This window comes from Rissa tridactyla, chromosome 4 (assembly GCF_028500815.1).
Source record: "Rissa tridactyla isolate bRisTri1 chromosome 4, bRisTri1.patW.cur.20221130, whole genome shotgun sequence".
NCBI lineage: Eukaryota > Metazoa > Chordata > Aves > Charadriiformes > Laridae > Rissa > Rissa tridactyla.
This window is the reverse complement of record NC_071469.1, coordinates 42,205,021-42,229,244: the sequence shown is the minus strand read 5'-3', so window position 1 is coordinate 42,229,244 and position 24,224 is coordinate 42,205,021. Positions and strand designations below refer to the sequence as shown.

Here is a 24,224-nt window from a genome sequence, read left to right as displayed (position 1 = left end):
TGACTCCAAAGGCATCAATATCGTGGCTCTTTAAGAACTGGGTACATGCAAAAGTTGTACATAGATGATAACTCATTGCAACCCCCCACTCAGTTTTACCATCTCTTCCACGAAGATTGGCGTATATTTGATGCCTGTAAGTGACTGACAACATGCAAAATGATGTCACTAGATAGTCAAGAGGTGATAAGAATTTCTTAGGGGGGGGGAAAGGGTTCTTCTGCACATGCTGGTGTCAGGTATCATAGAAAGATAATGCAGAGTATACCTTAGTCTCAAAGTCCTGGGAAAAGTAGCCACAATACAAAGAGGACTGCTACATTTCACTTCCTTGAACAAACCCTATAACGTCTTTGTGTGTTATATAGACTGTGCTGTTAAGCTCAGCAAAATAAAAAGCAAAGTTAGGAAAACTGCTTTTTTCTGTGTAGTTGAAAAGTTTTAAACAACTGAGTGCTGAACTTTACACCCAGAGCACTGACATAAGGCTTTGGCTGGTAAATTGCATGATGAGCAGCCTTTGAGCAGGTAAGAATAACTTCTGCCTGTTTGCAGAAAGAAGTACAGTCGCAGGATCAGAAAGGGAAAACTGTCCTAAGAGCCGATGGCTTTACTGATACTAGTACGTTTTACCACAGGCAGCTGAAGTAGGCAGTGGAAACTGTGTCATCAAGTTAAATCCCCTCCTCCTAATCACACATAGGATAATCTGGTGCTTTCCCCCTTTCTTCTTAGGTTAAAAGATGCTCTTCTAAAAACCCTGCCAGTATGCTGCACTAAAAATAGATGAGAAGCATTCAGATCTTCAAATCCTCTTGTTTTAATCTTTCTGTAACATCAGTCACTGTACATGTCAGCATGCTGCCATTTGCAAAACACAAACTCCTGGAAAAAAATTGTCCTGTGATACAAGACAACAGGATATGTTTTGATATAACCCTTTCCATTCACCATCTTTAAAACATTCTTGTCTAGCTAACAAGGAAATTCCAAAAGTATAACCTCTAAACCCAACATAACTATGAATGTTTATACCAGCATTCTATTCCTATTCCAAATGAAAATGCAGTTGTATTGATGAACCAATGGAGACAAAGTCAGTGACTCTTCCCTTTTACTATTTATCACTGAAAGAATACTCACTGAAGCATCTTTATAGACACAAAGGTAAAAAAAAAAATAATATGTATGCCTCAGTAAAAACCAAAAGCCTCAAACACAGAGCTGTGGTTTTTTTCCTCCTAAAAGGAGCCTAAATTGGGAGATAAGTTTTCTAACTAATGCAGTGAACTCTTACAAAATGCAGATATAACACCTCTAGGAAAAAGGGAGATGGAGTTTCAAGTCATAGGCTTTTGCAAATTTTAGTTACAGCAGATTTCCTTCTTAAAGGAAAGTAAACACCTATCACGTACCTATTATATAATAGAGACATCTAATGACAATCTTTCTTGGCTCTATTTTCATATGAATAATTTAAAAACAAACGTTGTTAACCATTCAACTAAGGACTTGGTAAACTGACCTGTGTTTTTTCAAGGACTGACAGTTTAAAGAAAGGAAAGTGAAGGTTGGATGGACGAGCGCAATGTCTGAGAGTTCATGACAAGAGCTGGAAGAAGGCAAGGAAGGAGAGGTGGTCAACAACATTTGAATCATCATTCTGCATCTTTTGGATACAGTTGCAGAAATATCCCTCTGCTTCAAATCAAGATTCTAGACCTGCTCTTCCAGCAACAGCGACTGGGAGGACAGCTGCTGATCCAACTTGCTACTAAGATGTATCTTTGGCCTTGACATCTAGGGAGACTGCCCTAGAATCAAGCCTTTTTTAAAATCAGCTTGTCAACTTCTAAGCAGAACTTACATGGCCTTCCATGCCTTCCTGAGGACTCCAGTCTTTCCAGCTGTTTCTTCCAGCTTTTAGCCGTATCACCTCATCTGGCCACTGCAGCTCTTTCCTTTTTGACACGTTGATCCCTTCCAGTACTTGACTGGGATCCATTAACTATAAGTAGGAATTGAGTTTTGACTGTTAGTTCAGCCAAAATTTAAGAGAAACAGATAAACTGTAACCTTTTGCATACTTCCAAAGAACCAACTTTAACCCACAGAAATCGATTTCTGACCAATTTCAACATCAGAAACTCAAGCTCCAGGCTAGGAAAAAAGCTTGAGCAGCACAGAATTTGGAAATTAGGCTGTGGTTTCAGACACAGCTGACAATATACCAGTTCACTGCTGTCTGTCTGAAGCAGCAGCTTCTGTTCCCTTTCCCACCCCTTCTTTCACTTACACTGGCTCATGGCAGGGTCTGAGGGGCTGGCACAACGTAAGCATTGGCAGCACATGGTCCAGTAGCAGGGAAGAGTTAAGTGATGATGAGCTGTTGAAACTGGCTCATCACTTCTTACAGAATGTCTTAAGAAACATGGTCTTGGGAGAATTTACTGTTAGGCCGAAGAACTGTTTATCTACTAGCATGGTTAGTTGAGACCCACCCTGTGTTTTGAAGTAAACTGGCCTTTCCACAGGGGCAGCAGGAGAAAACTCCTGAAAACTTCTTCCTATTTAAGGACAGAGAGAACCACACAATGTCCACTATCCAAGGGCACGTGTCAACTTCGGCTGTATCCTCCTCACACGGAGGAATTAAGTAGTTTCATAAAAAGGACCTTGCCTGCAAACGAAAACTACTAAGCACAAATCTGCAAAATTAATTTGTTAACTTTGCCCACGATGATGCAGTTTAAGTTTACAAAAGATTACTCTAAAATGAGGTGATATCAGCAATGAAATCACACTTGTTAGGATCTATCCTATTAAATACACTTCTTGATGTTTCCCACTAATATACTGCCAAAGACGTGTATGTTGGTCTAATAAAAACCAGAAGAGCAAGAATACAAATTTCTGCATTTTCACAAAACGAATAAGGTTGCCATGATTAACTTAGTGGTGTACTGTTTGCTGCTCAGTAAACCCAGACTTGTGGCAATAACCAAAGAATACATACATATGAAAATGAATAAATACATGTGACAGAAAGTTGGTATTTTTTACACTTTTGTGGAAAATCTACTCGTTTAAAAGAAAAAAGCTAGTTGCTTTCTGCCCTGCAGATGAAGCTATTTATTCATTACAACACGTAAATCTATTAAGTGGAACTGAGTTCAGCTGACATTCTCAAAGCTGCACTACACCAAAACATGTAAGTAATGTAAACAGGGATGTCTAAGCATGCAGGAAGGCTGGTTGTCCAGAAAACCTCTTCCTCACATTAGTTCTCCAAATGTAACTGCACAATAGTTGTATACTGAGACATTCCAGACTGTGTGTTTAAAAAGTAGTGATTTCAACAACATACAAGGTAACACTAACAAAAGCACACGGAAGCATAGGGTAACTTGTTCTTCTGGACTATTCACCTGGATTCTGTAAATAACGTCATCCTTTTTGGCTTGCATTTGATTTGCAGGGCTTGCATTGCCACCTGACTGAGTTTCAGTTGCATTACTCCCTCCTTCTGTCCCTAGAAAGCCCACAAGGGCATGCTGTTTACAGGCTGGGATGCTTTGGCTGGAGCTGCTAGAAGAGGGCAGTCCATGCTGCGCGCTGACCCCAGTCTGGCCAGTAGGTTCCATTTGGTTCACCATAGATAGGCGGGACTGGATGGATGATGGGAGGTTACGAAGGGATATCTGACTGGTGGAAGAGCGCCGACAAGGCACAAAGCCTGTTGTGGATGTGCGAAGAGATGAATGACGACTGCCGTAGCAATAAGATGAATGGCTAGCTACTGAGGCACGGGCAGGGGAATGTCTGACAAGGCTTGACTGCACAGAGTGAGAGCTGTGACTGGTGCCTAAAAGTAAAAGATACAGAATCAGGTGTTTGATAAAGCCTCCCACACACATTAGATTGCCAACACACAAAGGTTTTAGCACTTAGATACAATACTGATGGGTCTAATCAACAACATCTGAAACAGCTGTATTGCAGAAGATCTGTTGCATTTCATATAGCAGAGCATTTGAATACATTCCATTCAGCTTATCTTGGAATTTCACATTCTGTTCAATTCACAATCCCTACAAGACAAGTAGCTTGAAAAATGCTTCAGCCTTGCTCTTCCTGCATTAACAATTTGTTTCTTAATATTAACACTTAAGTTTCCCATACTTAAGGCATTAAGACAGAGATGTCCATGTTTCAAAACACTAAATATTCTTTCTTAATATGCTTGACTGGATGTTCAAGGATTGAGTCAAAAAAATTGTTGGAGCAAAAGCTGTTTTTAAACAAGTTCAGAAAAATTTAATGCACTTAAAGTAAAAAACAGGAATTGCAGTTCATGAGCATTGCTGTCATTGCTTTTCCTATAGTAAGTACTTGTAGATACCTCTCCACAGCTGACAGACTTATGTTGTGTAAAAGAAAAAAAAAGTTAATTCAGCTACATACACTTTTATATGATTTCTGAGTAAAGGCAGTGTTTGGAAAGCTTTTTCTCAGCTTTACTGTTTATCACCTCCCTAACTACAGACCACTATGGACTCCTGGGTAGGATTCAGCTAAAATACTAAAGAATCCATTCCAGTGTATAAATAAGAAATATAAAGATATTAAAAAAACAAGTTTAGCATTTTCACACAATATTACAGAAGTTAAAAGATCCAATCTGTAGTGTTATAACAAAATACTTAATCTACTTAATCTATTTTGCCTGCACAACTATAACCCTATCTGTTTGGGAACCTTGCATTGCATAAAACGCACTGTAGTTTGAGATGAATCCAGCAGGTGTTAACACTACATAATCAGGTCACTTTTGCCTTTTTTTCTTTTAACTTAGGCCTGATCCAAAGAGCTGCAAGGCCAGTTCTAGCTATAGGATTGTACTTCTATAAAATTGTTGCTTTATTTTATTTTAACTTTACCCAGAGTGGAGGGATGAGTTGGTGGATGAGCTGCAGGAAGAGTTGTGGAATGAGCTGCAACAGGAGGGTGCTGTACTGCTCCAGGTCCCTGCCCTGTAGTTGCATTCCCTCCTCCTTGCGACATGCTGCTCTGCGACTCATTGATAGTTGCATTGTTACTTGTGCAAGAAGCTCCACCTCCAGCATCTGAATCTTCAATATTCCCACCGCTATTGCAGCCAGCTCCACAGCCTTTCCTTAGTCTGAAAACAATGCAATTGACACATTAAGTCAGGCCTCCTAATCATTGGGATTCTAAGAAATGCCTTATGATGACTTGACTTTACTTTTTCAGAATATGCTTTGCAAATATAAATGCTGTTTTCTAAGAGATTGCAATTTTCTTCATGACAGCTATTCAAGTAACAGTTATTTATGACAAGCCAAATGGCTCATATAAAATAGCTTTTGAAAAATCAAGCCACCTCTGAAGTGCAGTAAGTGATAAAATCCTAAATATCAAATGTGGGTAGAACATCCTGGTTTAGTAAAATTTATGCTCCTTAACATACCAGTCATATGTGTATTCTTATACTGCAAAATCTTTGTCTATTCAGATGAGCAGGAAAAGAATGTTTGCTGGTTTTTTATTATTGTGTGTGGTTTTTTTCTTTTTAGTGTATTTGGTTTCTTGTTACCTTCAGTAATGTACTCACAGTTGTTTGAAGCACATACTGCAATTATTTGAATCACAAATTCTCATGTGAATTTTGAGCATTCAGACAGTAGGTTAGCCAACATTTCCCAGTGCATATAACCATACAGGCTTTTCACCACATTGTTAGCATTAATAAACTTCAGATGGACACAAGAACACAGCACATTCTTCCTCTCTTCTATTCCTACTTTTTATTATTCTTTTCTTTCTGTTGCACTCAAATACTGTGAGCACCCCTTTCCAGAATCCCAAAGCACACACAGCTTGGGTCCATATACTGTTCTGTATCCTACTTTCACCTGTTATTCTATCCACTTGTCCAACAAGCAGATGGTAACAGAAGACAAAAACCACGGACTGTAATAAGTGTGGCATATTCTGGGGTGAAGCAGCATGTTCTGTTTTGATGTGCTGTAGATGTCTAAGTGTAAGGATGACCATCAGAAGAGTTACAGGACTGTTTCAACTACGCCACCAGCTCCCAGAGCTGGTAAGATCTGGGACACACATTTCTGAATGCTACACACAGCTGCCACTGTGGCTTTTGGACCCACATTCATAAGGAGCCGGAAGCATAGTAAAAGTTCTCATGGCCTATAAAACACAGCACGAGTTTGTACTCGGTTACCCAAGGGGTCATACGGAAGGAGGATGATATTATCACTCCAGTTACTTATTCTGGCTCTGACATACAGGTATTTATAAGCACTCGTGAAATTCTGAACAACAGCTAAAGCTGACGTTACTACGTATGAGCATACCCTAACAACATTAACATTGGCACTTGCACACTAAGTATTTACCAGACAGGAACCCTTGCAAACAGTCCCAATTCTGTAAAGATGGTATTATAAACTGCAAAGCGATAGTACTGAAAAAAATAATACAGAAGATGCATTGCGTCTGATTGTGCATCAAACCTGACATTAGAGCTGATGTTGTAGTTCTTGCATCTAGACTTTCTGTCCTGTTTTTTCTGAGCTCTCATTTACATAGTTTGTGGTGTATTACTTATATGACTTGAAGATTAATCCTGTACCAAAGCAGTTGCCATATGCTACAGATGTGCCTGAAATAAAAGTCAAGGCTTATTTATTTTTATGTGACTGAACAGGATAAATTATGCTGTGTTAGGCATGTATGAGACTAGTTAATGGACTATGAGAGCATGAGCACATACTAATGAGAACTCATTTCCTCAGCTCACCTGTGCCACGTAGACACTATGAAGTTTCTGATGTTTCCTAAGCTGATAGCTCCCCCGAGAATCTCCTTAAGCTGTTCATGACTATCTGAATAGGAAGTAGTCAAAGGTGAGACGTAGATTGGGTATCCAATTGGCTGGTCACAAGAGGAGTTGATCATGTTCCTCAGAGCTTGTTTTGCGTTTTGGATACTTCCTCTTTCTGGATTACGATTACGCAGGAAGACAAGCTCCTGCTGTTGTCCTGCCCACAGGCCACGCACACACTCCTTATTCACCTGCAAAAGCCAAGCAGAAAGGCTGTGTCAGAAAGTGAAACAATGAGAGTGGGTGATGACTGCTTTGCTATACCTAGGCCTTCACAGGTGTATGTAATATTGCACTGCAGAACTGCAAACACCCATATTCACTTCCTTAAAAGGCTGAATTTATGGACACAGGCTGCAATGATGAGAATAAAACAAATTTAAGAATAGGATGAGAAATAAGATATTTTAAGCCAGGAGGAAGTGACCTTCTGATTAAATTTGCACTATATGAGAAGAAGTAGCCCTAGCAATGACAAATCAGTAACAAAAAATACGATGATTTGAGTTGAAGTAGCAATTTAGTATAGTTATCAAAATATACCACAACATACTGTCACATTGTGGAATGTGCACAAAGCTTACCTTAATGACCCTGAAACTGAGATACCGCTTATTCAGCATAATGATTTTATATTCATTGGTGCCATCATCCATCACATGACGCAGAGCGAGGAGGGAGGGAGAATTGGAAAGAACTGCACTGCGCCAAGCAGGGTCCCCTTCATGTGCTATAACTAGATTTTCTTCATGGGTTGTTATGGCTTCATAAAGGACAGAAGGATCATCATACTCATCTGGAGAAGTGAAGTGATCCTGTTTCCAAGAACACATGTTCAGTAAGAAATGGTTAACATTTCAGATGTAACTACATATGAAATCAAACACTTCACACCTGAAACTCTTGAAAGACCCAGTGCATTACACAAAGTTAGACATCAAAAATATCAGGTACCTATTAAAGATCATTGCTAAAGATGATCTCTTCTCCAACAGATTAGTCCTGTTTGCTTCCTTTAGCTTAAACAAAATGATTGGAAGGACCTCCCTATTATTGACTCAAGTCAATTTCTAATTGACTTTTACACTAGATTTATATCTATTTGTATTGCCTGCAGAAGCATTTTAGTTTGAGCTTCTCTGGTTATTCACAAGGCTCCAAATGCAAAACACACTTAAGTAAAGCACTGATTATCCACTGAGACTGTACTATATGAAAATAGCAATAGGAAGAAAAAAACAGCTGACCAATAAGGCTTATCTGTATTCTCTATTTAACAGTTCACATTAATACTTGATGACAGACTATTTCATCATCAGATACTACCACACAACTTACATTGCTGCCAGTCAAATAGAAACACAAAATTTACAAGTTCAATTTAGCAGTAGGTCACATTTCTTTCCAGTTGAAAAAAGGATAATGGTTAATAGCTAAATTTCCACTGGCTGAGGCCTCAATATGCTATTGCACTGCAAGTGAATAGAATCACCCTTTATAGATTAATACAATAGTGTGCAGAAAAAACTTTGTTAGAGATATTTGTTTTTTTTTTTTCTCACTTTTCATTCTCTGACTGAATTCGAGCCCATTCTGCACAGCAACTCAAATACATTAAGAACACTTCAGAATGGTACTTCTGCTGGTTTCAATGATGATTTTATTATTCTACTTTGCTACATGTACTTATAACAAACATTCTGCTAAATACAGGGAGTTTGTGGTACATGAAGGAGTTTATTCAACCACTGCTAGCTTTAGGGGACTTCTAGACTCTGCAATGACAGCAGAAAAGGAAACTAATTATAAACAACTAAGATTTCTCTACTTACTATTATTTTCAAGCAATCTGTTCTTCTGGAGTACCAACACTTTTCCCCCCTTCCCAGAGTGCTTATCACTCAGTACATGCTTTCTCGTACTTGCTTAATGGATGCACTGGACAGAGTTTGAGATTGTTCATCTTCACCCTCAGTTCACTATAAAGACTAACCCCAGTTTCAGCTTATTGAAAAGCAACGCTCTTATTCTCACCTGAAACCTTACTGACAGGATCAATGAGTAATGCCAAAGTGTCTGTTATTACAACACTTCAAAGGAAAAAGAACAAGAAAAACAACTCCCATTGGAGGAGAGGGCCGTGCAGCTTTGAACAGCATGATAACCTTTTAAGCCAATTACATGTATGTGGGGAGGGCAAGAGGAAAGGAAAATATCAGAGAGGCTGTTCATAAGGGAATTATCTCTAGATGAATATGAAAAAGGACTTGGCACGTTCTCTGATCAGCACTTGATGTAACTTCAAGCTCTGAGCCTAAACAGCATTCCCTTCTTCCTCTATATCACCTTCTACACGAGCTATAATGAAACAAAGGACAAGACAAGATATTCCCTCATTTTCTGTTGTCCATCTCTATCACATGCCCTTTTAGTTTCTTCCTCTTTTTCCCCCCTCTCTCCCAGCTGCTTATTTTTAAAAGAACCAACACACAGAAATAAAAAGAACTGGACACATCTTCCCATGCAGTCTCTCACCTGATGTAGTTTAAGTGACATGCGTATTCCAGGAACCACTACTTTCCTCAGCAATTCCATGTCAGCAAAGATCCATTCGTCTCTAATTGAAGATATACGGAAGTCACCCTTGAAGAGGGCATGCAGGCCATACAAGAAGGATTCCAGGTTACTGTTGAGGGGGGAAAAAAAAATAATGAAGAAAATAGCCCAAATATTAACAGAAATACAAACATATCCACAATTATCATCACTCTTGAAACTGCATATCTGCAAGACCTTCAGGGGTCAATTGGCTGGTACTTAGAAGAATTAGTCAACAGTTTCTCTGAAAGTGAAATAGAACAGGTTTTACAGTCAACACCCAGTACCAATAGCTTCCACATCTGATTATGCTTCTTTTTATTTTCTTTTTAAACCATGACCTCGTGTTTTCCTGAAACACAACTATATTTTACATCGGCTTTCTAAAGAAAGGTGAGGCTATCAGTCTGCAAGAGGTTGCCATATGATAACAGAGTTAAGCTGAAGGAGGCTTGTACAAAACAATTGCTTGCCACAGAGCCAGCTAAACTGTGAAGCTTATCATAATGGTCATATCTAACTTCCATCAAGATGTGTGTTCTTCATTTGAAGAAGCTGTCCTCTTCTTACCCCTATCTCCATATAGGGCACATATTTGGAGCAGGAAGCGGAGCTTTATTTTAGAACTCAACCAGTTCTTGTTCTGTTTATCACTGGTCCTTACCTACACCAGAATTCTCACCTTGCATTAGTTTGATAAAACAAAACGCTAAAATTCAAGTTCTCCTTCATTTGCTGTTCTTTGGTTACATTTCAATGGCTGTTACAATGAAGACAGGCTACATGGTGAATCTCTCCACTTTAAGGAAAGATGACATTAAATACCTATTTCTTTTATGAAGAGGTACTCATCTAGTAGCTAACCTAGGGTTAGGGAGGAAAATAACTGGAGGGATTTTGAGGAAGTGAAGCTTACAACAATATTTTATTACCTAGACATATGATGTGAAGCCGTTCCCAATGCTCTCCGCCCCAGAACACATAGTCCGTAACACAAGGTCACCAGGGGTGAGTCTTTACTCGAATCCAGTGGCTTGTAATAACAAAAGAAAAAAAGAATATTAAGTTGAACGGAGTAAAGATATTACCACAGAAAAACCGATCTGCCAGACAGAGTAAAAAGAACCAAACAGAAACTGCTACACAAACTCAAGTATGTGTGTGTGTGTGCACGTGTACCTACCATACCAGTTATTCTTGCTCAGACTTTCAATAAGAATTGTTTATTAGAAGTTTTGCAAGTACACGGAATAACTGTAAAGACAGACACACACATACTCTATTTGAAATAAGACAAACTGTAAACTGAACAGATGCATGCAACATTCTTCATGGATACTGTGTATCTTGTATACAAACTGTGGATAAGACAAATATTTTTAGTGAATAAAGTAGATTCTCACTTACTAGTTATGAGCGTATAATTCTGAGTTAACTGAAAATCTCCCTGGACCACGGCTTTATTTAGGGGAAACTCACCCTCACCTCAAAGCCAGTAGTAGCTCTATAGGATATATAATGCCCTAGATAATAGTATCAATTCAGGTGACTAAACCTTATTTTCAATATCTACACAAAATATTTCACAAGATCATGACTTGGAGGGAAACAGTTTTCTTCAGCTCTGTTTGTCATTTGACTGCAGAACACTTTAAATCTTACATCCATTAAAATGGGCTTCTAAATAATCTTTTACCTCCAAATATTCCTGTCCCTTTAATCTCAATCAATTTCTACTTATTCTCAAAGGCAACACTACTTTGACTACATCACATCCAAGTTTTTTGTAAACAGTAAGAAGTCAAGGCATTCCTCTACAAACATACTAATGTTTCTATTTAAAAGGTGGAAGGACTTGGAAAGAGGAAAAGGGTTGAATATGGGATGATCAGTTTCACAAGCTAACAATTCCAGTAGTCCAAAGAAACAGCATACTATAACCACTAAAGAAGTAATCAGTCTTATAAGCTGGCAACAGGTATTTGGTTTTTGGGGGTTTTAATTTTGTGTTTTTGTTTAAGTTCAGGTTGATTTGTAGCCACTGACATCTAAGCACAAAACATCGATTATATAACCACAGCCTTTTGTACATAGACAAATGCCTGACTAAGATTCAACTGATTCATTTGAGCTGGTAAATGAAAATTCATTAGTGAACAGGGTAAATCATACAATACTTACAGAGTTTATTTAAATTCACATCTCAAGAGCAGAAGATCAAAACCAGTACACTATAAATTAATATTTCAATTATAAATCCTTATTTTAAAAACCAATATTAAAAATGAGACCATGCTAGAACAGGGAATGGCTTTCCTCACATGTTCATACTTACCTTTTCTCTTCGAGAGCAGCAATATTCTATCCAGTTCAAATATATCATACAGAAACTCTCTCTTGAGATCCCTGCTAGGCGGTGGTCATAATCCTCATCAATATTTGGGTTAAATGTTGGGTCTACATCAACATAATTGCGGTCTGTGCACAACCGCAGTCCTTCCTGCATTGTCTCATTAGCTAACCATTCCTCTAGCTTGGGGGATGTTGTGACATAATAGATGATTCCCTGAAACAGCAGTAATTAAAAGTATGAGTCAGTATTGTAATAAAAAAAAAGTCAATCTCAATAGTTTCAACTCATTTGCATTATTTTCCTGGTAATGAACAAAAGTAATACATATTTGCGTTTATTTAGCCCGGAGATGAAACAAATTTGCACAGAAACACCAAAGACTGCCAAGATTTATGAAGCAGGCACTGAAGGAATAAGGAAAAGAAAGAAGGATGGGACAGGACTCTCACCGTAATTTTGCAGAAAAACAAACAAATACCCAGGAATTTTTATCTGGTTATCATTGAGGCTTAGATATTGAATTTCTGAAGAATTCAAATGCTAAATAAAAGACAAGACAGTTTAACACTCTTGTGTGGGTTTTTTGGGTGGTGGTGGGAGGAGGAACGGGACACAAGTGACCAACAACTTGTGCGTATAAGTATCTTGGAAATATTTCAACATGAAAATTTTCAGATCTCTGAAAAAGGGTAGCTTATGAAATACTGCAATTAGTAAACTGATTATCTGAAAGGGTCCGAGGCCTAGAGTCTTCTTACAACTACAGGACAGGGCTACTTTTTTTTTTTTCTTCAAAAAAACGCAAAACAAACCAACCAATATTGGTTGGACAGCATTTAAAGACCAAAGCAGCTTGACTTTCTCCAAGAGAAACAATCTATTTAACTTTTCATTTACAACGGAGCTATTACATTTGGGTAACAGCTTTCAAGTTTCTACTCCAGCCTCAGATGGAAAGTGTCCTCTCTCTGTTCTAGACTACAGAGTCATTGTCCTGCTCATGCACCAGAGTTATCAAGTGATCATCAGTACGGCAAACTCTGTCCTCCTTTGATGAAGATGTTCAGACATCTATAATTTGTATCACATTCCATGATCCTCATATGAAAATTCAAGACATTAAGCAGTTCCCAGATGTAATCCAGCCTACTTACCCACCAAGGGTTGCACTGATCGGAATCATACCTTCACATAGTAAGTGGTGAGAATTTTCCGGAGATCAAAGACTTGAAGCATGGAAGCTGCACTGTTGTCAGTGATGCTATAGCCCTCCAGGACATACTTTGTCACAAGCACTTCCCAAGCCAGCCAACGCTGCCCAAAGGCGGCATTAAAGGAAAGCATGTGAGGAAGGTGGCCTGGTTCACAGCAACAAAAACCTTCATCTTCCTCTACACCTTCAGTGATGGCCTCTACTTCTCGTTGCTGGCAATAGGTTCCTTAGGAAATACAGAAAAGAAGACAGACTTGAACACTTGCTATGATTGCTTTAACATTGACTTGTGTTTAAAAGTATTTAGAATCCAACCCATCTTCAATTATGTTTCTGTAACACCAAGTGAACTACCTGCCAGCGAACACAAAAGATTTGGTTAGCTTAATTTATCACTCTAGGATCACATTTTAGTTAAGTGTCTCTAAGATTCAATTATGGTAGACATATTGCACTAAAATGGAAAGAGAGACTTAGCATCAACTCTGCGACAGCAAGCTAGTTTTGCTCACAAGTGACAGGGGCATAAAGAGACCCTTCTGCAGCCCATTTTCAAAGCAATTAATTTACAGGACTGAACTGAAAATAACTGAAGTTTCCAAAGCAGAAACCCACTTTTTAGTACAGACAGTTAAGGAAGTGTAACATGCTCACCTCTGAATTCAAGTCCCCTCAGCTGGAAGGTGACCAAGCCATTTCCTATCTCTATAAGGTGTACTAGTGCATTGAGGTAGTCAGAGGCTAGGATGAAGCAGTCCCCAGTACTATAGTTTCCCCAGCGACCCAACAACAAGTCTCCACATAGGCTGTGCTGAAGGGAACGGGTTAAATGTTCATAGAAGATTGAATTCAGGTTGTTATCATCTGAACCTGCAGGAAGATTGGATTTGGGTCATTATCTGAATCTGCAGAAAAACATGAAGCTTGAATGTCAATTATCACTTTCACATTGAATTCTACAATTTTCTTAACAGCAACTTTGTTTCAAGGTCATTCTCCACACACAGACACCCTTTTTTAAGGGACAACTACTCAAAACGAGTGATAAGTGACATTTAGTACTTTTGACCAAATCTTCTCCCTTCTTAGTCAGTCCTCCATCCTCCAAATTATTCCTTCAGATCCATTCACACATTTCCCATCAATCTATTCCACATAGTAAAGTATAAAAGCAGATGAGCACAGAAGAATCTCAGTAATGACTGTTGTACTGTTCTCATTACCACAACAGAGACACCTTCAAATAATGTTTGCCTTTTTTTAATTACTTAAGAATAAAAAGCAAGACAGCTCAACACATACTACGATTATAAATAAAGTAGTAAAGCAGACACACATAAAGGTAGGGGGAAGACAAGAAAAACCTATAGGAGAGTCTAAAGAATAAAGCAATAGAGAGATGATGGAAGAGAAAATAACAGTAGACAGAATAGAATGGTTGGGCAGGGTTGGAGAAGACCAGAGAGCAAACCGATCATCAATCCTATTAAAAAAAAAATATCCATTTACATTTGAAAAAAACACCAACTACCCCACCCCACCCCCCAAAAAAAATCTCCAACCCACAAACACACATAAAATAAGCAAAGCCCACCAAAAAACCCCTAAGAACAACCCACCAAAAAAAGCCAAGCCACCACCACCAAACAAGAAGGCAGACTAGGAAAGCTACCTGGGTTTCGATCAAGCTGAGAAGCCAGCCTTGTATTCGAATGATCCACACGCTTTGTGCTGAAAATAAAATATGGCATACTTAACAAAATTTATTACTGTAAGAAAATCTAAGGGAAGAAATACTAACAGAAAAAAAATGGTTAAAAAAATTCCCACTGAAATAGATTCAAAAAGTTATTTTTAAATAATTTTATATGCAAGTTTGCTGCTCTTCTCATGTAAAAGCTTTTTCGGCCTATAATAGCAATATGATCCAATACGTAATAAAGTTTATCCACAGTAGGTAGCCACAGAATAATCTTTAGCTTTACATGTGACAGACTTACAAACAATTACATCAGCACACCTAACATTCCAATAGACTTTACTGAAAGGGCAATTTTCAGAAAGTTATTTCATTGGCTGAAGTTACAACCTTAATGCTTTAACGTAAGATTTGGAACATTGTATTTAAGCTGTTCTAGTGTTGGAAGGGAAAAAGCAATAAAGCATTGAAATGAAAAAATCAATTCTCCATAAATACCAGAACTCTCTATAAATACCAGCTTATCTTGCCCTATGCTGTTTATCTAACATTTCACTGATCCGATACGCCATCAACAATAGTGGACTTTGGAGAAAGAAAACCCAGGGAGGTATAATCTGAAAAGAAGAATCTTTTACTACTGAATCCACCTTGAACAAAAGAGATTTTCTTTAAAGACTTATATATTGAGGTTAGCCAGTTTTAGCTGTGAAACAAGCAATAATGAACACAGGTCAAATACAGTTATGAACTGCCCCTCAAAGCCTTTTTGTACATAAATTCACTTTCTGATTAAAACTGCACTTTACAATACTATAATTTTTATGTTTAAAAAATTACCAGGATGGCATACCTCCAAGTAGTAATTACTTAAGCTAAAGCAAATGTTGCTAGTATAAAAACAGCTGCTACAGTATTTCAGAAACAAGTTCATTGAAAATTTCAGTGCTATAAGCTAGTTTTCTCTGCAAAAGAAAATAGCAACACTTGGAGGAAAAAAAACAAACCAAACCAACATATTTAGCCATAGTTACATTACTAAAAACAAAGGACACAAACTTTAAAGGTCTTATTTCACCTACTTGTAATCTCTTTCCCAGAATTTGACAGGCCTGGCGTATGAAGTGATGAATATTGCACTTCCCAGAAAAGGATTCAGGGGAGTAGAGAAGAAAGCTGACACAGCTGCTTGGACAAACAACATTGCAGAATCTGTAGGATAACAGAATTAAGGAAAGCAAAGTAACAACTACTTTTTTTCAAACTTCTGTGATAGTACCTGAAATAGACAGCAATACCAATTAAGAGCAAAACAAGACCTCTGAGGAGTTTTATGGAACAAAGTATCCTTACAGCATCTCCAGCAATAAGGGGGTTATTTTTTGTTTTAAAAACAGAAAGAGGTTAAAATTTGGCACTAAACACGGTGGTCATTCTTTCTCAAAATGCTACAGAGAATACTAACTCAACACTCCATTCAAATCAGTCTACAGAAGCTTAAAATGCAAAACTCAAGAACTAAAACCATAGTTAGTGACTCTTGAAGAAGGGAATGACTGTCATAAGAAAAGCTGTCATTTTCAGAATGAAATAATTCCTGCTCTATATTTCTTTTATGTCGGAGTTCTATTCCTACTGTACCTGCTACTGTATAATTCATAACATTGTAGCAAGGCAGAAAGTGTACGGTTTTTCATAAGTACTCACTAGACAAACCTGTTCATTCAGTAGATTTAGCCCATAATACATAATCCATTACAATGCAACATTCAGATGTTATACATACACAACTTCAGGAAAGTCTGCATTTTCAAAGGATACGTGGCACAGCAAAGGGCTGGGCAAAAGCATGGAAAGCAGATCCCCATGTGATCTGCCAGGGGGCAATGTAGGTATATACAAATCTCAATTTATAAAAGAGTTCCCAAAGCTACAGGAAAAAAAAAAAAGAAGAAAAAGAGAAGAAAAGTTTAGTTACTTGGCTGAGAATTAACAAGCTTTGCAGTACATAAATATCCTGAGAAATTTACTGGTCACCCTAAAGTTCTTACTGGTCTACCAGAAGCCTTGAGACTTACAAAAAGGATGTAAGAATGAAGCAAATAACGTCATTGAAGCAAACACTTCATTGTTCTACTAACAGAAACGTGAGATTTTTAGGAAGTTACATATGCTTTCTCAAGCAAACATAAGTGATTTGGGAAGGAGAAGTCTTAGCTGTCTTATAGCATATTGATTACAGTACCAACAGGACTGATGATCTGGAGGATTACCTATCAGTTAGGACTATCTGTTTTCCCTTTTGGATGACCTGAAACACCTAGAAATAGAGAGTTAAAGTTACCTTGCTGAAGAGTATGGACATGAAGAAGAGATCTAGCAGCATGGTCTCAGTAAAACTTTTGTAATCAAAAGTAAAGAAGAGCACTGTGAAAATAACAGTGACATACTGGCACGTTGGGCTACTGAATGATGAACGCAGTAACTTCAAGCCAGCTATTGTGATCATTAAAGCACCCAACCTGTGTAAGAAATTCACACAACACAGTTACTTATCTGCTGCCCGAACAGGGTTTAAAGACCACCTAAACTGTTGCTATCATGCAATACCAATCTCTTCAAACTCAAGGTTTAGATTTGGGTTTGCTTTTGGAGTTGGGTGGGGGCTACGTTTGGTTTGTTGTGGGTTGGTTTTTTTGTTTTTTGTTTTTTTTTTTTTTTTTTTTTTTTGTTTTGTTTTGTTTTTTGTTTTGGTTTTCTTTTGGTTTTTTTTTAAAGTCAACATCAGATTTTTAATTTTATTTTTAAAGATTACCATCCAAGTCTTCCTATCAGTATTCTCAAGACAATCAATATTCCAGGATACGCACTATTTGTAAGAGTCTCACTAAAAAAAATAAAAATAAGAGGTGAAATATCCTTGTGCTCTGAACAGAAACCTGATCTTTATTTAGGTTATGAATATTGAGACACAAAAATGCTACAGTGCTCTAGGTTAGTCAGCAAGAGGATGTTAGTGAACACTGGATTATCATTATTTCCTGCATGCCTATACTGGTCTAGCTTATATAGTTGGAGACACAACTTAATGATAAACTTACAGGGATATTCTTTTTCACAGATAGTAACTGACTTATCAAAGGGCTATAAAAATAATGTTAAAGTAATGTAGTGGCAATATTCCTCCCAAAGATCTTGTAGTGACAAGAATAATGAACCCAAGGCAAAAGTTTACTAAATCCAGAGATTATTAAACTTAAAGAAAGAAACAAACCAAACCTCTGCCCCAAAAAATCCAACACCCCCCTTCTCCTCAAATATATGTTCCATTTTGCTTCAAGATTTATTTTCTCTACAACACTTCTGTTCTAAATCAATAGAACTTCAAATCCAAAAAAGACACCTGGTCATTGTTCTTGGAGGCAAAAAATGCAGGGCCTCTCTCAAAATGCATTGAACTCTCATTTACTGAGATACACTGCTTGAGGAATTATAACTAAGGCTCAATTTAAGAGGAAGTGTGAAATTCCATCTGGATACAGACTATACTTAGGGGCTGGAAGGCCTGGGGAATTCCTTGATGAGAGCAGAAAGCTGTAGAGAGGCTGCAAGCTGGACACCAACTCAGGGAACATTACACAAGTCTTAAAGCTTACACGTGACAAAAATATCAGAATGTACTGTCACTATCTTGAACTTGCAGTCCAGATAATTGTATCTTAGAATCTAAAGATCAACAGGGAAATTCTGATATCACACTACTAAATAATTCTGCAACCTGCAATCTTTACAATATATGCTATGAATGGAATAATTTATCTTCATGTAGGTTCCTAGTTTAACACTGTAATACTCCATTCAGTTTAAGTCAACAAGGTGACTCGGTTCTATAAGAGCTTTCAAATAAAATTATTTATTCCTTGCCATCGTTTTAAGGCAATAGCATTAACTGTCTTCCCATTGAGGACAGAACTCACTATTTAATTTTGCACCACAGCAGACTTGCTCAGATTACTTGATAACCTTTTCTACTTACTCAGTATCCAGTTTCTTTGGACTAGCAATATTCTTAGCGCTGCTACTAAGCTCATTGAGGACTATCAGTGGATAGATAACATTCTTCTCTACAAAAAGGAGCCAAATGTGAAGTTTCTCAAACCACATAACATGTGCAGCATCTATTAAGATACAATAAAAAGAAGAAATCAGATTGCACTGTCAAATCAAACTCAGATAACAGAATAAAGATTGTTGATCCAAGTAATTTGTGAAGCCAAACATTAACTGCATTCTCGTACTGGACTGTCCTGGTTTCAGCTGGGATAGAGTTAGTTTTCTTACTAGCATCTGGTCTAGTGCTGTATTTTGGATTTAGGATGAAAATAATGTTGATAACACTAATGTTTTAGTTGCTGCTAAGTAGCCAAGGGCTTTTCAGCTTCTATTACTGGCCTGCAAACAAGAGGGCAGGAGGCACCCATGAAGCTGGAAGGGGGCACAGCCGGGACAGCTGACACCAAGTGACCAAAGGGATATTCAATACCATGTGATGTCACACTCAGCATATAAAGCTGAGGGCTGGGGAGGGGAAGGGGAAAGGCATGATGTTCAGAGTGATGGTGTTTGTCTTTTCAAGTAACCATTACGCGTGATGGAACCCTGCTTTCCTGGAGATGGCTGAACACCTGCCTGCCCATAGGAAGCAGTGAATGAATTCCTTGTTTTGCTTCTCTCACGTGTGCGGCTTTTGCTCTACCTATTAAACTGTCTTTATCTCACTTTCACTCTTCTGATTCTCTCCCCCATCCCATCGGTGAGGCAGGGGAGTAAGCGAGCAGCTGTGTGGTCCTAGTTGCCAGCTAGGGTTAAACCATGACATGGGCTTTCATAGTTTTATCTGACTGAAACGAAGAGAAGTTCCTTCTAAGATACCATTGGTAGCCCCAGTAGAGGTTTTGCACTGTTACACATGTATACAAAATATATTACAAGATAACAGTTTGCAAGCTATTTGCTTACTGCACTTGACAGGAAACAAACTGGGTTGCCAACTCTTCAATGATTTCAACATTGATACTAATGAAACTGTTTGACATTACGCATTTTATCTCATGCAAAAGGATGTTTTCCAACCATATTTGAACTAAAAGCTTTCTGGTTTACCGCTCTACAATACAGAAGAGCATACGTAACCTGCCAACACAGGTGTCAGACTTAAGAACTTCTTTTAAACTTCTACAATAATCATGAAATATATAACAGGTTTGCTCCCTTTTAAATTAACACAAATGAAGACAACGAGAAAATTTATTTTACAAAGCAGTACAAATATAGGCTGGAAAAGCTTATGTCAAAAGTTATGTTAAACACTACTGCATACATAAAGGCCCACCCCTCTTCATTGCTATGAACAACTGCATATGAAGAGCCTTAGCAAAAAGTGAAGTTCCTTTTCTACAATAGAAGCCATAAGGACAATTAGTCATTGACATGGCATGAGTTCTCTTTAAGTTACAGGGACCAAATCAGGAGATGCTACAAACTTACGTTTAACATTACTGGATATGACTTTCATCTTTCCTGAAAACTCTACTACATACGGAAATACTGAAGTCAGCTATCAGCAAAAGGGCACCAACTGTAGCTTCTCTAGTTGAGTTATTTTTGATATAAATTTCTTAAGTCCACTGTTGGAACATTTTTATTGTTAACAGCAGAGACCCCACAATCTACCAGTACATACTGGAAAACTGATCAGCAGTATAACTAATTCATATTTTCTGCAGCATCCAGGGAAAGATTTCATGGAAATCTAGACTTTAACACAAGGTGCAAGTGCATGTCTACGCAGGTCAGCTAGCGAGACTGGTCCCTTAGTAGGCCACTTGCACTACTTTCTGTTGTTAAACACGTCAACAATACCATTAAGAATCAAATCCATGACAAGATGAATCTCCAACAGCATTCACCATACCCAATCCTCTAAAACATTTTAAAACTTACTATCTTGAAGAAATACCTGGGAAACACATTCTACCTTTATAAAAAAATTAAGGCAATGATTAGCACAAACTTTGCAACTTAAGATTTTGAAGACTGTGCTTTAATGGAACTGCTCTGAGATAATGTTAGCACATGTAATATTTTATCATGATCAGTTAAGAGATACCAAAGCACAAGGAACTGAGAAAGTAAGACATTTCTAGATTAGATGTCATTAAATACTCCAGTGATGAGAATAATAAAGAAAAGAGATTAAGTGTATCAACAGGTAACACAAGTTGGTCAGCAACTACATCAAGTTCAAAAAAGTGTCATGAATGATACTTACTTCGGACTTCAAACTGATAGTATTCCTTGGTTTTCAGCAGCGGGTGAGAAAAGCAATGCCAAGGAAGTTGCTTTCGGAGTTGAGGCAGAACATAATGGGTCACAAAGCCTACCGTACCCACCAATGCATAGAGAACATAACTTAAAATAGGCTAAAAAGAAGAATTGAAGAAATTAAGATTTGTATTTTTATAAACAAAATCATACACTAATAATGAAATACCTTTTCCAGCATCTAGGCAGGTGCTCCTGTAATAGTAAGTTGGGAATGTATTTCTTCATAAGAAGCTGTACTAACAACTTTAAGATCAAACAAGAAATGCCTGTGAGAGAATAAACCATCTATTTCTAACCAATTTTCACTAAGTTGAGAAGTATTTTAAAGTAAAAATAGTACACCAATCTTCCTTCATAGTCTATTGCTTCTGACCCATCTGCACTTCATTTTATAAGTGATAAAGCCATTATCCTCTAAAGGCTGAACATTTTTAAAATTTAAAATTTACATTTTAATCTTCTGGATAAAAGGAAGTATAAGCATAAGGAAAAACAAATCACTAATCTCACATTCTCCTGAGAAGAAGGTGAATAAGACGACCCTTTGATCCTACCAGGACCAAACTCTCACAGAAGTCACAAAATACACTGTATTAATATGGTATGAAGACTGGATTTCACAGTAATGCTTTCTACGCATTAAAATTTTCTCTAAATTTCTAGATATGTTGTAGCAAATTTAAGATTGTTACAAGCTCTTGATTCAGAAATTCTGTGAAGCCCAAGCCTATTGAACTATACAACTGGTAAAGAGCATATAGCCAAGTTTCTCAAATATGGCAGAAAGTATCATTCAGGAGGGCTGAAGTCCAGCCATAAAATGGAATAGATACTTTCCTTAGAATAAACTAGTACACTCGCTTAAGTAGGACACTTCACCTGTAAACCTGAAGCTACCTAAATGCATATGCTTTTTAAAATTAGTTTCTCACTTTAACTGCAGGCAGCAGTGGGAGGGTAAAATCCTTCTAAAACACATGCAAGAAACTTTCATTTGCCTGACATAAGGCTTTTCATAAGCTAACCAATCATTCCTCTACAGGAATACCAAAATAAGAAATTCAGTAACTGCAACTCTTTAGGCAAATGCCTTTACCTAAACAAATTCAAGCACAGGATCTGGTCCCATGTCATCATCATCATCCAGTAGGAGTCATATATACACATTAAAAGTATCCAAAGCAGTAATATTAGCTAGACCAACAAATAAAAAACTTGAAACTCAAAGGCTCTTTGAAGTCCTGTAAATAAGCATTCCAGTAAAGGGGTACTCCCCTATACCATGGTCTACAAAAAGCCACGCTAGCACGCAATTGCCAAGTCAAGGCTCGTACCCTCAATCTTTAAGAATTAAACCTTTTAAACTTTTTTTTTTTAAGAAAAAGTTTATTTTTTTCTTACTCCAAAATGATCCTGACAGCGAGAGATTAAGTGAAAGAGGGCATTTTGTGTCAGAGACTAAAATAAAAATCCAAAATGTAAGAAGAAACTAGGAAAGAACAGGCAAAGAACAGTTTTTGAGCACAAAAAACTGGAACATGAAGATCTTTGGTCATGTACTTGTCACACTATATATTTAAAGATCACCTAAAACTAGTCAGGAAACCCAGTGCACTACCAGAATAAGCACTATATCACATTAGAGTATTTCTACGTAGAAGACAAGTGTCAGACATGATGGAACACCTTACCTGTAAAACTGTAAATACTGTACTGACGTGAATTGCAAAATAGAGTACACCAATGACTATACACACAATCAGGTCAGATTGTAATCGTTCACTCTGGGGAATCAAAACAAAATAATTTTAGAAAATACCAGCTTTGGTTCAGATTCTTACTGCCCATTGGCAGTAACACAGTAACTGATTAAAGATTTTCAAATTATGCCAGTGTTAATTACTTCCATTGAAGTTATCAGAAATTTCAGAATATAAATCTTACAGCTAAGACCACTAGTTCAAATGAGTTAAGCAGAAAGATGCATACCCAAAGTGTGGCAGGAGAAATTAATATACCCAATATATTCTCTCTCTCATTCTGGACTGTGAGGGGGTATAAGGACCCCCCCCTACAACACTGACAAAAGAGCTGGAAGGGCTAACCAAATTTCCCATTTATGATCTAAGAATTGTTTAGACTATGGGGCAATTAAGAGCTCTGGAAGACAGATGCCTAGACAGAACTAATGACCAGGTGAAACAACTAGGCTCTTTAACCCTTTTCCCCACTCCTTTGCAGAAGGGTAAAGGATAGCTTTGCAATGACCCTGAGGAAAGAGTTTGAATTTTTTGTTACCCCTAAAAAATGAAGACAAGCTGTTGATAGTGGGCTAAAAATAACAAAACAAATAATGCCAGATTCAGTCACAAGGGGGCAATACGTACTTAGGGCCTCTACAACTCAAGAATTTTCAAGCTCAGACCTGTTCCTACTCTGTAAATACAGTATTAATATTTTCAGCCCAGAAAATCATTGAAGAATTAACTATTCCAAGATTGCCCAAATAATTACACACAGCAATTATTGTGCAAGGTCTTAACTTCTAGGGATACAACTTTTTTTTTAAATCAGCAAGTTCCAATTTTAAAAACACCAAAAGAAATCCTCATAATCCTCAACTCCCCTGCCCCCTCGGTGACGAACAACAGTTTGAGAGCTAAAGAGGAGCCTGCAGCTCCTATAGTCATTCTCTCCTGTTAAGCATTAAAAGAACTGCAGTTTTGCTGTTCTAAATATTTACTTGCAGTTTCCACACTCTGCACCTTGTCATGCTTGTGCCTGCTGTACTAGGACAAACACATCTGTACTGTTATTCTTCTACAGCCAAGCCTTACACAAGGTGAAATGTTCAACCTTTTGTGTAAGTTCAATATACTAAGCTTCTTAAGCCTTTTACTTACTGCTCTGCTGTATGAAAGAGAATAATGTTTAAATATTGCTACTTACATAAATATTTAGAGTGAATTTGTACAAAAAATGCAAAGTATGTGCTGGAGTAAATGGAACAGGTTACATCTGTTACAAACCCCAAAACAAACAAGCA

General features: G+C 37.6%; 1 protein-coding gene across 23 annotated transcripts in view; it reads right to left on the bottom strand.

Annotated features, from left to right (window-relative positions):
- Positions 1 to 24,224, bottom strand: part of PCNX1 (pecanex 1) — a 100,927-nt gene that overhangs the window by 14,926 nt on the left and 61,777 nt on the right. For 19 of the 23 annotated variants that reach the window (XR_008466319.1, XR_008466320.1, XR_008466321.1 and 16 more), the window contains 18 exons: positions 22,870 to 22,962; positions 21,123 to 21,273; positions 18,828 to 18,969; positions 17,136 to 17,313; positions 16,613 to 16,721; positions 15,874 to 16,003; positions 14,765 to 14,823; positions 13,747 to 13,962; positions 13,065 to 13,318; positions 11,862 to 12,092; positions 10,459 to 10,559; positions 9,464 to 9,614; positions 7,513 to 7,743; positions 6,845 to 7,119; positions 4,941 to 5,182; positions 3,429 to 3,865; positions 2,502 to 2,567; positions 1,868 to 2,008 (listed from right to left, as the gene is read on the bottom strand). Coding sequence is in view for 16 of the 23 variants with exons in the window: in XM_054200726.1 (XP_054056701.1) it covers positions 1,868 to 2,008; positions 2,502 to 2,567; positions 3,429 to 3,865; positions 4,941 to 5,182; positions 6,845 to 7,119; positions 7,513 to 7,743; positions 9,464 to 9,614; positions 10,459 to 10,559; positions 11,862 to 12,092; positions 13,065 to 13,318; positions 13,747 to 13,962; positions 14,765 to 14,823; positions 15,874 to 16,003; positions 16,613 to 16,721; positions 17,136 to 17,313; positions 18,828 to 18,969; positions 21,123 to 21,273; positions 22,870 to 22,962 (3,207 nt within the window). In the remaining 7 variants the exon portion in view is untranslated. The remainder of the gene's footprint in view (positions 1 to 1,867; positions 2,009 to 2,501; positions 2,568 to 3,428; positions 3,866 to 4,940; positions 5,183 to 6,844; positions 7,120 to 7,512; positions 7,744 to 9,463; positions 9,615 to 10,458; positions 10,560 to 11,861; positions 12,093 to 13,064; positions 13,319 to 13,746; positions 13,963 to 14,764; positions 14,824 to 15,873; positions 16,004 to 16,612; positions 16,722 to 17,135; positions 17,314 to 18,827; positions 18,970 to 21,122; positions 21,274 to 22,869; positions 22,963 to 24,224) is intronic. The other 4 variants (XM_054200729.1, XM_054200721.1, XM_054200734.1 and 1 more) reach the window with 2 other exon arrangements.